At 54.5% G+C, this 13,647-nt stretch overlaps 1 protein-coding gene across 1 annotated transcript; it reads right to left on the bottom strand.

Annotated features, from left to right (window-relative positions):
• Positions 1-1,261: 1,261 nt before the first annotated feature.
• Positions 1,262-4,843, bottom strand: N7482_002235 (guanine nucleotide exchange factor; the record flags this gene model as incomplete). The annotated part of the gene is made up of 1 exon (XM_056684360.1): positions 1,262-4,843. The coding sequence occupies one exon, from the start codon at positions 4,841-4,843 to the stop codon at positions 1,262-1,264; it is 3,582 nt and encodes a 1,193-aa protein (XP_056547966.1).
• Between the last annotated feature and the right edge of the window lie 8,804 nt (positions 4,844-13,647).

The following is a 13,647-nucleotide window of genomic DNA, read 5'->3' as shown; positions in this document are numbered from 1 at the left end:
GCCATCCTCTCCTAGCTCGTTTTCCTGTTGTACACAAACACTCATAATCTCAATAGGATGAACAATATCTAGCCAATCCACCTCTATCGCCTTACCAATTAAATCCATTTACTATAGTATCATCCACGCGGTCGCAGGCATAGGCACATACCATACCGCCCTTGCCTCATCCATACTATCCTGGGACCTTCTGACCAGATAAATCTCAGTAGACACATGACCATTGAAGGGGTCTTTCGGCGGAGCTGCAAATATTGCTATAGGCGCAGAATGGGGAGATTCGTTTCCAAGTAGTCTAGTCTTCAGTCCAGGAACGTAACAGTGACCTTCCCTCACAGTTCTTGACAGGCTGCTATCCATGATTCGCTTGCATCAAGCTTACGGCACATTCATGGCCCGCCTCTAATCCAAACATAGCGCAAATGGCATTCTGGTAACTGATCGCATGATAAGACCGACTATACTACATCCCGATCCGCTCACGGCCTTCTGAGACTGGTGCGGCCCGACCATCCTCAGCTCTTTCCCCCGCAATTTACCCCAGACAAAATGTCATTGTCCCCATCCATAGCTCTTAACTTTCCATATCCACGGCGCTCAGACTTCCCAGTCATTCATTGATTGCCACTACCAAAATAAACCAATCAGTAACCATGTCCATCAATTTATGCCCCAATCACCTGAGCTAATACAAACATCGTCAAACTACAATACTACGATCTACGATTAGAATAGAAACACCAAAAATTCAGTATAAAAGCCTTTTGCAGTCCAAGCAGCTTTTAGCATGCACTTATACAGAAGCCGCGAGGCTCATATCCTTTAAGAATCCAAAGGATGATCCCAATCCGACTGACACAAGGAGAAACAAGAGACCCGTTTTTCCACCAATAAAAACATAAACCCGGGGGAATTGAATGGGAAAACGAAGGAAGATCCTGCGATACTCCATTTCCCAACCCGGACCCAATTCCTGCCGCTTTTCTGATGCCAGACCCCACAGGTATGAAACGTAAAACACGAGCGCCGCCCGGAGATGGAAAAAAAATTGGTATATTCACACAACACTTGGAGACAAGAATGATGAGGATAGAAAGAAAGAAAAGAACAAAAACAGTATGCAGGCCGGCATTGGAGACAGATGGTAGGAAGATGAATAGAAACACCACAGAACCAGAACAGAGGGATAGCACAGATCATGAGTCGTAAGTGTGTTGAGGGTATTGGAGTATGGTATAGTATGATATGGTAGGAAGAATGATTAGCCGTTCGTCACGACCGACTTTGGCTTTGAGGGATTTGTCCAGGACAAGAAGTCGAATTTGTCCTTGGCGTTCTCCAGGATGGAGGGGTTGGGTGGGGACGACTCAGACTGGGATTGAGATCCGGCCTGGGTCTGGCTCTGGGCCTGGGCCTGGGCCAGGGCTTGTAGGTTGCCACCGCTGCGCGAGGGCTCTCTCGGCTCGAGGACCAGCGACCGCCGGTAGAACGTCTGCGCGGTTAACTCGCCGTTCGAACGCACACGCACCAGCTCGTTCTGCATCCAGGTCTGCAGTTCGGGGACCTCGGTGAGCCGGTAGGGGATCTGGAACCGCTGGAGCTCGCTGATGATTCGGGCCGTCTTCATGTGCTTGTCGAAGTTGATCACAGCCATCTCACCGTCATCCGTGGGGAGGGAGCGGAGAGACTGGTTACCGTGGTCAACGAAGGTCAAGTCGGTTAGGTAGGTTCCGACGAAGGGTAGGCACGGGGGGACGTGGTTCTGTAGGCGCTGGCGCAGCACGGCATAGTTACGGGAAACATCCACGATGCTGCGGAGCTGCTCCAGGGTAGTCTTGGTCTTCTGGGAGACGATGTCCCAAGTCCGCTTCAGACGAGATATCATAGACAGGTTCAGGGAGCAAATGATAGCCATGAGGGAATCATAGTTGTTCAGCTCCAAGCACTTGCTAGCAATCTTCACCCAGTGCTTGATAGTGGCAGCCCGCTTCTTGGGCTCCTCCAGGTAGAGAATGGAGTCGGCCACCAAGTGAGCGAGGTCAGTCGACAGGGTTGACATAGCGCGGACGTTAACCGCCAACGAGCCAGATTTGCGAGTCCACTCGGTGTCCAGAAGCTCTTCGGGAAGAATGGAGCAGAAGATGCGAGACTCCTTGATAGTTAGCTGGCGAGCCAACTCCATCGGGTCGAAGTCCAGGATAGTGATCGAAGCTTCGCCCGTCTTCCATTGCTTCAGCAAATTGGCCTCCTTCTTTCCAAGGATGGGGGCAGGGAGGGGGGTATCAGGGTGAACGTATTGAGCGATGGCAGTGTTCGTCTTGCCCATAGACGAGACTAGGCGAGGCACCACAGGGCCATGGACGGCGGACACCTTGTCCGCCAGGTCGAGGAGGCGCTTGCCAGCAGTGGGGAGATCGGTCATCAAGCGAGTCTTCGCAAAGGTCATGATGAACTCGAGGGCGGAGTCGTCCCGGTCATGACGCCAGTGTGACTCGAGCCAGCCCTTGAACACGTTGTAAACGCGCAACCGAACCGGTCCGGCAGCATGTGGGGTCTCACCAATGTACTCGAAACGCTCAGCGAGGGCCTCAGCAAACTCCAGAGGAGTAGCGAAGAGGCGGAAGGTGAGGTAAAAGGTAGAGACAAACAAGGCGTCTGGGGTAGACTGGTGAGCAGTGAGCTTCTCAATGAGAGCACGCAGACTGCCACCCATGACATGGCCCTCCTTGTAGACCAACTCATGAGCGTAGGTCTTCTCGAGCAGGTGGGCCTCAGTCTCCTCATTCTCCTCGGCTAAGGTGGAGTGGCTGACACTCTCCTTGAGCGAGGGCCCCTGGAAGCTGCCATGGAAGCTGCCTCCAATGTCAGGGGAGGTGGCCCGGGTGGAAGTCTGCGACAGACCACTCATCTCGGAGTCGCGTGTGTGGCTGTGGTAAGTGAAGCTGCTACCCGTGCTTGTGACACCTCGGCCGAAGGATTCGCTTATGTCGGACTTGGGGTGACTTTCACGGTGGCCGCTGTCGTATGAAGAGAAGGAGCCTTGTTCAAGCTGGGTGGGGAGGACGGCAGAGTTTGGGAGAGAGGACAAGGCAGAAGGAAGGGCGGGGCTGGTGGAGGAGGCGAGGTGCGATTGGAAGGATGAGGGTGTGGTAGCGTCGGTGAGGCCAGGAGTGGACGGCGAGTAAGTCGCGTTTGGAATTGTCAAAGGCGGCGGGGGAAGGCGACGCGACAGCTCCTGCGGTTTCTCCTGGTCGGTCGGGACGTCAGGCGATGCTTGTGAGGTGACAATGCCCGGCACTCCTTGGTTGGTACTGGTTTCCGCCTCTTCGGGGTCTAGCTCGATATCTCCTATTTGCTCCAGCACCAGGCGAGCTTTGGCTAGGCAATTGCCTGCAGCGCGGACGCAATCTGTTGCAGCATCGACCAGGCGCTTGCCCTCATCCGGCATGAAGACCAGCTCGTCGTCGTCGTGAGTGTTGGCAGGGCGGAACACGTCGCGTGCGGCCTGGACCAGCTCCGAGAGCTTCTCGCACATTGACTCGCGTGCCTCCTCAAGAAAGACACTACGCTGGGTGTCGTGCTCCGAGACAGCTTCAACCACATTAAGGAGAGCCCGGCAGGACTGGACGGCCTGCTGGGTTGTAACTACCAGCTCTGTGGACGAGCGCGACTGCATGTGGAGGCCGATAAAAGATCCCAGCACCCCGAGGAACGCATCATACGTCGTTCGCAGTCGCTCGGATGCCAGGTTCTGTGCACAAATGGCAGACGACGGACCAGAGTACGAGATCCGATGGGACACTGAGATACGCTTTGTCGAGACCGACATGCGTCTGGATGAGTGATCCAGCATCTCGGTCCGCACCGACGCTCGGCTCAAGTCCATACGGCTGTGGCTTATCTGTCGGGACTCGGTTCGCTCTGTGCCGGTATCGGATGTCGAAGCAATATCTGCAAGAGTGAAGGTCTCGGACGCTGGTGTCGGGGGCATGTCGTACTGGGGAGCAGCTGTCTCCAGCTCCGCGATGGTCCTGCCCAAGCCAACCTCCTCGTTCCAAACATCGAGGAAACGAACGCCACGGGTGACGATCTTGAATGCCTTGAGGAGCATCTCATCCAAGATAGCCTCGACTTCATCTTCCGCCGGGGTGCCATTGGCGACATCCTGGAACTTCTTGGCCGACTTCACCAGTGACGAGAGATCGGAAAGCAAGGCCTTGCGGATCCTCCGTAGCCCGTCATACTTCTTGATGAGGGCTGCTTCTCGGGTCAAGCACTCAGATTTCTCCAGAAGAAATCGGACGCCGGCAATGGGGCCTCGCATCAAATCTTGATTTCCAAAATCCTTCAGTGATGACCCACATCCTCCTCGAATGATATCCCAGAAGTCGGTCAGTGCTTTTAACAAGGGGCGCATGGGCAATTGGTCGTATGCTTCGCAGTAATTGGTAGGGAGCCAGCCTCGATTCCCAGAATCTAGTAAGGTACCGTCGGCCCAGCCATTGGTGTGAACGGAGTGGACCAGGATGATATCCCCCTGGTCCAGAGGGAGAGTGACCGTCGATGGGGAGACATCTCCGGCGGGATGAAAAGGATAGAAGGCGCGCAGGTAGTTGTGAAAGACGGCTCGTGGGGCCTCTGAGGGTTCCATATTGGGTTCGAGTTGCATAGTCACTTGTGGTGTCAACGGCGGGGTCATCTCAGACTGGCTGAGGGTATGCGAATAGAAGCGAGCCGTCGTATGGTTCGAGTCGTCTTGGTCCGGCAATGTAGTCAATACAGATATGTTCGAATTCGACTTGACGATCTTCAGCGGTGGGATATTCGGCCTCATTGGTTCCATCTGTTGCCCGCTTCGGATGGATGGAAGGAATCGGTTTTCCGGAAGCCGTGATGGTCACTGACCGAGGCGTTTATGCGGTAGTAGATGCAATTGACATAGTTCGAGGGCCGTAGTCCCAGCAGATGAAGAGTGAGTGAGCGAGGCTGGTGGCAAGTCGTGAAATCAGGTATGACCGCGGGGGGATCAGATCGCCAGAGGGATAGGGATGCTCCTACACATCAAGGTCAATTGGAGGGGCGCGGGACAAGGAGGGCAAATGATCGAGTGGCACAGATGACTAAAGGGATCGCAAGTACTTTTCCCAACAATAGGTACTGTGTTGGAATGTCGCGAGTCCAGGGAGTCGCGGGGGGAGGGTAAGGAATGCTGGGGGGGGTAGAAGTCTCGGAGTTTGGATCGGGACACACACCCTTTCAACAAATAATAACAATCAAGTAATCAAACTATAAACATGAACAGACGGCCTGCCCAGGAGTCACGGAACATTGAAGGGCCCAGTCGACGGGGTCTGATATGTCACGCCGCGGCGCAATCGATCCACGCCGAATCGCCCACTTTGGAGGGATCGAAGTGTCCTAGCGAGGTTGGGAGCAATGCACCACAACACTATACTGCCAATGAAGGGGAGTCGCAACAGTGGTCCAGCCCTCGGAAGATCGCAGCAAGGACGGAGGCGCAAAACTGACTTGCAGGAGTGGGTGACGAAACTGGAATCCCTTCAAAAGCTGGTGGGATCCTCACACGCAAGGGCGGCGAGGGGGTTAAGGGCGCGGAAGGGATGAACAGTTTCCGAAGGAACGTTATATTGCCACCGGCGGCAATGAATCAGAAATCAAACCAGACGCCTCAGATCTCCAGCTATGAAGGTGCCCAAGGGTCAAACGAAGGACTGAACAGGAGGGAGAAAAGGGTGGGTGGACGAGGGAATAAGAGCTCCTCGAGGACCCAGTTGATTCTTCTGGGACTCGATCGGGATGATCCATGTGGGTTCCACCTGAGTATTGCCCCCGTATTGACGTATGGTACTCTGTACTTGACGGCCCTGGGGCAAGCCGGGTTACCGTACACTAGTGAGGTGTACAGTACCACGGGCGGCGTACTTCCCGTTCCCGTACGGCCTTTATGCTTTATTCGTACTTTATGTATCAAATGGCAATAGTCCTCGTCCTCGGGCCATGCCCCCCCCCCCCCCATAGCCTCATTTCCTTTTTCTCCCTGTGGCGATGGGGAGAGAGAAACCATATTGCTTCTGGAATCTGAAAGACACAAAACGAGCTCCCCGAAAATCAGAGCGACCCCGTGTCTTCAATTGCAGACCCCAGAACAGAAGAATCAGAAACCTGTGCTCTCTGCCTTGCCGTGCAAGGACATACTGGTCTGCTCGCCTACCGCAATGCTCTCGAGGCGCACTCGTCGCGACACAAAGTACTCCATACTGTACCTTTGTCGAGTGTCCGTACTCCCTCCGCCGTACAAAGTAAATACCTACTATACACTAAATCCTCCCCAAATTTCCATCTGGCATCTGCCGAACGCTTCCCGTTCCAGACCGCGCCAACCCAGAAGGCCATATTAATCTCCATCCTCATTTGCTCACCCCGAAAACCCCCCAAGCCACCCGCCATGGCGCGCGAATCAAAATTCTCGCTCGAAAACAATTCTGTGGGGGGATTAGTCCGGTCATGTCTTAAATGCACTGGCCGTGTGCTGGAGCCTGCAGCAAGCCCAGACAGGAACTCGATCAATCACCTTTTCCTAATGATGTTACGAGGTGCTCTTCTTTTGTTACCGTGGCGAGGCCCTCACTAGTCTCATGTGGGTTCTCTCACGTTGCCTGTCAAGTAATATCCGGTGATCGACAGCGCAGCGACCGCCCCCCCCTAAGTGACAGCAGCCCACAAAGTCTTTTTTAGTACGCCCATTCGAAGCCATTCGTCGGCCCTCACCACATTGTATTCGATCTATTCCGTACAGTATGCGACCATGCTGCGTCCAGGGCAGCCAATAGTGGAACCCTAGGTAGCATTGTAGCTCATGATGGGGGGTCCGGTCCCTGTGCTCCCGTGCCTGTTGGGGCATAGAAAATGGAATCACACTGCTCGCCGTCGCCCCGGCCACCAGCGTCTGAGAACGGAATTGCTGAACCCGCTACATTCTTTGTTTCCCTTCCCATCACCCCTGGCCACTCGTCCCGCGTGGGGCGGTGGCAGCCAGTATCGTCGATGAGCGATGGGGAAAACCAACGCAGGTTCGCGTTGGTGGACGGGAAGGATCCACAAACGCGCTGGGAGATTCGAGCTATCACCAGGGCCAAAACGGCCAGGCAACGTCACGGTCCAGTGCAGGGCGACCCGCGCCGTGCAGACATAGTCCACATCATAGGGCATAGTCCATGTCGCTGGTGCAGCTGCTGGGAGATATCGGTTGTTTTGACGTGGGCCATTGTCTACGACCCAATGCATGTAGTACCGATCACTGTTTGCGATGGGAGAATCATGGTCTGGTCTGGTCGGTGTTGCATATAGGGGGGCTTGCCTCGCCGAACTTTTCGACGCCTCATAGGACCTAGGGGGTACTTTTGTTTCTGGGGGCCCCGCCAAATTATAGCATGTAGCCTCGATTCCGGACGGCGCACAGTCGGTTACAGATGCCCCCAGGCTTGGATCGCGAAGTAACCAGAGCGAGTGGAGAGCTCACCTCCATCGGGGAGCCTGGGTCGGATCGGCGGACAGATGGGGAAACAAAGCTCCCTTCCCCATCTTTGATTCAGATGCTCCAGTGCGATCCAAGGGTCTTTCTCAAAATTGCGAAAATAACCGGTCTAGAGATGGAGAGCGGTTTGCTCCGTCAACAGTCTAGACTTACGGGCAGGCTCGGCACTCCTAAAAAAAAACGTCACAACGGTACAGAATCTTGCTCTCCGTCAGTACAGACCGTACGTACAGTATACTGTATGTCCTGAGTGCTCCGTACAGAGTACGCACTACTGGTGACTGTTTAGTGCAGGGCAATTATCCCAATCCGGATCATCCTCATCCAAACCATCAGCCAACCGCTTCGTCGAGCTGCAAGAACTCGGTGATTCTGCAGTTGCCAGTCGACTTGCCAATGTTCGCACGCAACTCGTCCCCTTAAGCAATGCATGCGCCGCCCGTCACATGTTCAGGTCCGGCCTGTCAGCACGAGGAGAATACTCCGACACGGTCGCGGAGCACCCAATGGGCGCGCGAGGCTCATAGTAATGCAAGCCCCCTCTACATGATCACAGTACTGGGCGGCTGTGGGCGAAGCTGGTAGGGTGTTGCGATGAGGGGGTGGGTTAGGACGCGATCCTTCCGCCCGTTAAAAATGCGATCTGCAGACACCCGCCTTGAATTGGGAGGCAACTCCGTGCTCCGGTCGGCAGTGAACCATGGCTGCGCGGCCAGGCGTTATCGCAGCTAAGCTGTGGCAGCGTCAGTCGCTAGTCACTCCGTGCTTCGTCACCCCTAGCAATATCACCACCAACTATACTCCGGAGCCCCTGGTTCTAACACTAAGATGCTGTGCTCGTTGATCCCTGGTGGGGTCCGCTCTCGGCTTTTATCTACCACACGGCTTGTCCAGCCTTGCTACTTCCAAGAGTAAGCAAGAGTCTCACGACACCACCCTGGCAATGCAATAGCAATCGCTCGAAATTCCACATATCCACCCTCTGTACGGAGTACCGAGTATACTACGCAGTGGGGGGGCCAGCCCGCAAGAGCGAGGCATCCTAGCACTTCCGGATAGCATGTCTCAACACGTCGTTTGGCTTGTCTCATAGCGCGAAGTGCGCCTCGTCAAATTCGATTCTAAGCTTTTGTTTTGTATCGTCCTACGCAAGCCTGCTTTGTCTGTTCAGGGAGCAGTAGTGCGCGGACGCAAAGGCATCCCCCACTAGCAAAGAAAAAAAAAAAAACTCGAGACTGAGGCCCTAATGCCCTAATGCCCTGATGCCTTGATGCCCAAGTGGGGGCAGGGTGCCACCTCCTCCGCCGTGCAGAGATGCGTCCTGGCCTCGTGCGAGGGCTGATGGTGTAGGGATTGGCTCTCTGCGAGCATGCATGAGGGGTTGGCAGCTCTTCTACGATGCTGCAATGGGAAGGTCGTTCTCAATGCCTGGGAGTTGTACTCCTCACATAGCCGCATCGAGGCCGTCAGTATGGACGGAGTATGGAAATGTATAACTAGAGGTAAATACAGAATCAAAAGCAAAGACTCTGACCGTCACAGTCCATTCTTGTCGTGGATTAATTCATCCGCGGGCCAAATCAGCTGTTGCACGTGAATCGCTGAATTCTCTGCGTCTCGTCCGACATGACACGTTCTCCTGCCGTCACGGCCCGTCAATGAAGGCACGAGGGGTTCGCGGGGTGCACATCTCAATGCCAATAGCGGAGCGTCGAGTGTTGCACTGCAGACCCGATTAGCCCCCCCGGGTCCTGATCGTCAACACTCGGACAATCACGGACGAACTCGAGATCGGAGTCGGTACTCGTGCGTGTCACGCGACTAGGCTCACAGGAACACGCGAGGTCTAAAGGGAACGTGACAAATAAAAGAGTCAAATGAGACGCACCTTGTTTCGGAAGAGGCGTTATTAGTTAGGGACGGCATCAAGAGTTGGTCTGTTCGTTCGGGATCGGCTCGTGTTTCACAAGACATGCAGCATCTGAATCGTGCTAGCTGTCTAGGGAACGGTCTATGCTAAGTACTTACGCACTGCGTACTATGTACAGTAGAGGAGCCTGGGCCAGATGCACACGAGCTGCCAGCAGCTACAACCAGGCAGGCAACACGACGTGGAGGGATATATCGCTCAAGTTCAACATGCGACTCCCTGATGAAATAATGAAGACTGCACACCGCGAGTCTGCCATGGTCCGGTCTCGATCCTGGACCCTAGTTCTAGTCCCAACCAGCAGAGAATAGGAACATTCTGACGCATGTGCATCGCTACTTTATGCCTCGCTCGTCTTCAGTTCATGCTGTGTAATCTCGTGGCTTTCGAGGACTGTGCTCTGCAGCGGCGGTCAGACGGAGGCTTGGCGGTATATGCCAGGTCCATGATCCACGGCACAGTACCTGCATCTCGGCGCCGCAGTGGACCATATCTGGTTCGGTCTTCAACGAAATCAATCTATCATCCCATGTGTAACTACACCGACATGCTTGACTGGTGCATCCCAGTCGTATCTCTTGAATTTCTGCGATCTCAAGCTGAATGTTCTTTTTGCCGACTGCCCGCTTCTCGTTTTGTTTTCTCCCGAGATCCAGCTACGCCACGCTTGTTAGGTGTTACACAAAACATCTTCATTTCTCCTGAAATTATCAGATTACCTTTCACTCGGGGGTAAACAGTACATACATACATAATTTCAGACGTCATGTATCAATTATCAATTCAAAGGCTTGAAACAAAGCGCGGAGGCTTACGAAGACCCGAATCATCGTGCGTCGTATACATGAGACTGGGATGTCATTCCACGGGGAAAGACTCAACTTGCCACTTGTACCCTGTGCATGAGCCCGAGTACGATATACCTCACTACCAATCAATTTTGCAAGCAGTCCAATGCCGAATATTGGACATCAATATAAACGCAGTGAAAGCCATGGGTCGAGGGTGGATCATCGCGGAGAGAGCACTCAACGCCCATCGCCGCCACAAACTATCCATCAACTGCTGGCGGGAGCCCGCCTCGATACCGCTAAATACGACTCAGTCCGTAGATCCACATGTTCCTTGGAAACTGACCCGACAAACTTAGAGCGTGCAGGAGACTGGACTAGTCGATCTAGATAAGTGGTCCATGGGAAATAAATCACCTTAGCTCACGTACGGAGTGTACAACTACCGAGGACCTGCCAATGTATAATAACACGCTCCCAGGTATACCTTCAGAATGGCAGCAGCCGTACTACAGTAAATACCCTTCTTCACCTTGGAGATAACGGATCACGAATACACCCCGAGAGGAGCCAAGAGCCCAAAGATAAGGAACGCTCAAGCAATGCCGTCACCGCCATTCTTCATGCCCCACACTTCCGAAAGAACGTGAGATTGTAGTGGACAGCACAAGCATCCGGGAAGGCCCCCGCGAGATGTCCTGGAGAAAGGGAGCGGGCTACCACGATCCCGCGCAACGGTTCGGCTGGGACCTTGGCGCGAAAGGAATCGCAACACCTCAACGCTAAGCAAACCCGCCTATTCCTATACCATGTCCACGGAGACACTAGCCCGTGGGGCGTAAAAGGGGCCCTCGATAACGTCTGCGCTATCCAGACCTACCACAAGTCCGTCCTTTGTCACCGGATCCGTACCGCGGACCAGCGCCACGCGCGTATGGGCCGCGTATTGGTTGGGATCTGAGATCTCCATTTCCCTGAGAGGGCGACGGTGCCGTCCCAAAAATTTGGACCGGCGCTCTCGGTGTTGGTGGGGACCTTGAGGGCGCGGAAGGGCTTCCGGGGGCTCCAGTGACAAAGAATCGGGACCTGATGTCCAAAGGCGGACGTTGGTCCTGTCAAGAGGGGGCAACCCAGACAGACCCAGTCATACGGTACCCTAAAACCATTTACTGCAAGTACGGAGAACAATATGGCCAATTATTCACTAACTAGTTCGTTAGTCCTCCCAGGCCCAGCCGGTCGAGGCCTGGACAAGATCTGCCTGCCACATGCGCTTTATGTTGGCAGCCGTGCCTATTGTTCACATCCGGAGGGTTGTTACCCCTTTTAGGGAATTCGGAGGTCGAGTATCCGAGAACCCGGCACATCAGATAGTTTAAGCAGCACGGCTTAGGGGATTGTGCCAACGCTCTTAGTTTAGAGGGTTGCCAAACACGGGCTGTGCCGCTGCACCCGCCTGGACGGGGAAGACAAGCCAAGTGCGAGCCCAGAACGCTCGGAAATCCATTTGATGATCGCCTCCCCGTTCAGAGGGTTCAGAGGGGGGCCAGTCTAACCAGCTAGAAAATCTAGGGAGTCCCACGGCTTGTTCGTCCCAGCACGTGTTCGTCAGCCCCTGCGGGACTACTGTACCGCGTCATTTCTGTGCCCCTTAATCAAAGGAGTGGGTGTGGGGGCAACTAGGATGCGCCGGACTCTAGAAGGTCCGAATGATAGCCTAGTTCCTCGTGGGCTCGAACGAGGTCCACAAAGGAACAAATTGCGTGTAGAAGGACAGGGCGAACCCACAGGGCTCAGAGGTGATGGGGCAACAATGCAGTCGTTGCTGTCATATCATAGAAGCAAGTCGGAATCCATCGCTGGCGTTGCGAAATGGATAGTTCCAACTCCCCAGCATCAAGCTCCGGGAACGCCCCCCACCCTTTCCGCAGCACGGTCCTTGGGACGGGATGGAAAACGTGACATGATAGGTCTTGGCCCCTTTTCTTACCAACAAGTTGAGGTTCAGCACTATATTCTGCGCCAGACAGGACGCTGGACAAAGGCGATCAACGCTTCGCGCCCAATGGTTCGGCCGACGACGTAATGGACGGGCGCAGTTGCGTTGGGTCCTGAGCTTGGTCCACCTGTTTTCGCTTTGTTCAACGGGCCATTGTCGATTGCTTATCACGCAGTGGTATCGGAGAAGATCCCATAATTCAGTCACGACCCTCTATTGGCGGTATATTGAATCGTAAGTGGACTGAATGGCCGTCGGGGAAGAGTCGCTCGGCAAGAAGCCTCTACGTGAAATCTGAATTACCGTACGTTACTTACCAGACACACAGTTCTCTCTGTCTCTTACAGTACCTGGCGTACGCGGTATACATACTGTACATTCGTTGCTCTCCACGCCTAATCGCTTCTCCACCACACGATTCGCCTGCTCTATGTTTAGTCTGTCGCCACCTCCAGACAGGCGCAGGGCAATGCGCGTCCATGCTGAGTGGCAATTTGATCTACACTGTACCTATTACCTGCGTGTGCCCCCGCGTCGTGTGGTGGGTACTGCCTGCGCGATGCTGTCGGTTTGCTTTACGAACTGTACAGAGCCGGAAGATAGTATTTCGCTTCAACCGTGCAAAGTACACCCTTCCACAAACATGGCCTATCGACCCTTTCTCTCCCGCGGTCCCCGAGTTTGTTGTTCGAGCAACCACCCACTAGCCCCAAGTGGCTGCGTGATGGCATCGCGAGCCAAGAGTTCGCTCGAGTGTGGGGCTCCTGCATTGACGATCAAGTGGGCGTCCAGCTCCCAGCCCGGCACATAATGTCTGCCACTCACGGCAGGAGGACCGCGGGGCTTGGCTTTGTTCGTGCCTCTCCCGTGATGACGACCAACCGATTTACACAGTCGATCCCTTCTTTGGTAGGCTATCGGGTGATTTTTCTTACACCCCGGCCGGCCGCGGCGTGACAGGAATCCAGCGGGTGCAGGAAGGAGGGTAGGAGAAACCTCCGACCCTGTAGAAAGAGCGTTCTTCTGCGATTTGAAATCCTCAGCAGCCCGGATGGCAATGCAGGAAGAGATACAAAATTCCCCGGATGGTCCCTGGAAAAGGTTTAAAGTCCGGCCCTTTGTGTCAGGGATCTGATCCGCGCCCCATCATCCAACCCAGAACACCTCCACAGGAAAGGACTGGCTTCCTTGATAGGAAATCCCCCCAAGGGCAACCCGATCGGCAAACCAAACCCCGGCCGGGGCGTGTGCTGAGGTTCGTGATGAAACGGGCAGCACAGCCAATCTCAAGACCAGGAAATCGAGAGGGAGACGAAGGGTGTTCCCGGCGCCCGTGAAAAAGTGTGCATCACCCGTGTTCCTGCAGCGTTGC

This window comes from Penicillium canariense (genome assembly GCF_028826845.1).
Source record: "Penicillium canariense strain IBT 26290 chromosome Unknown utg000001l_segment0_segment0, whole genome shotgun sequence".
In the NCBI taxonomy this organism is placed as follows: Eukaryota; Fungi; Ascomycota; class Eurotiomycetes; order Eurotiales; family Aspergillaceae; genus Penicillium; species Penicillium canariense.
The sequence above is the reverse complement of the archived record's forward strand: the minus strand, read 5'-3'. Positions and strand labels throughout refer to the sequence as shown.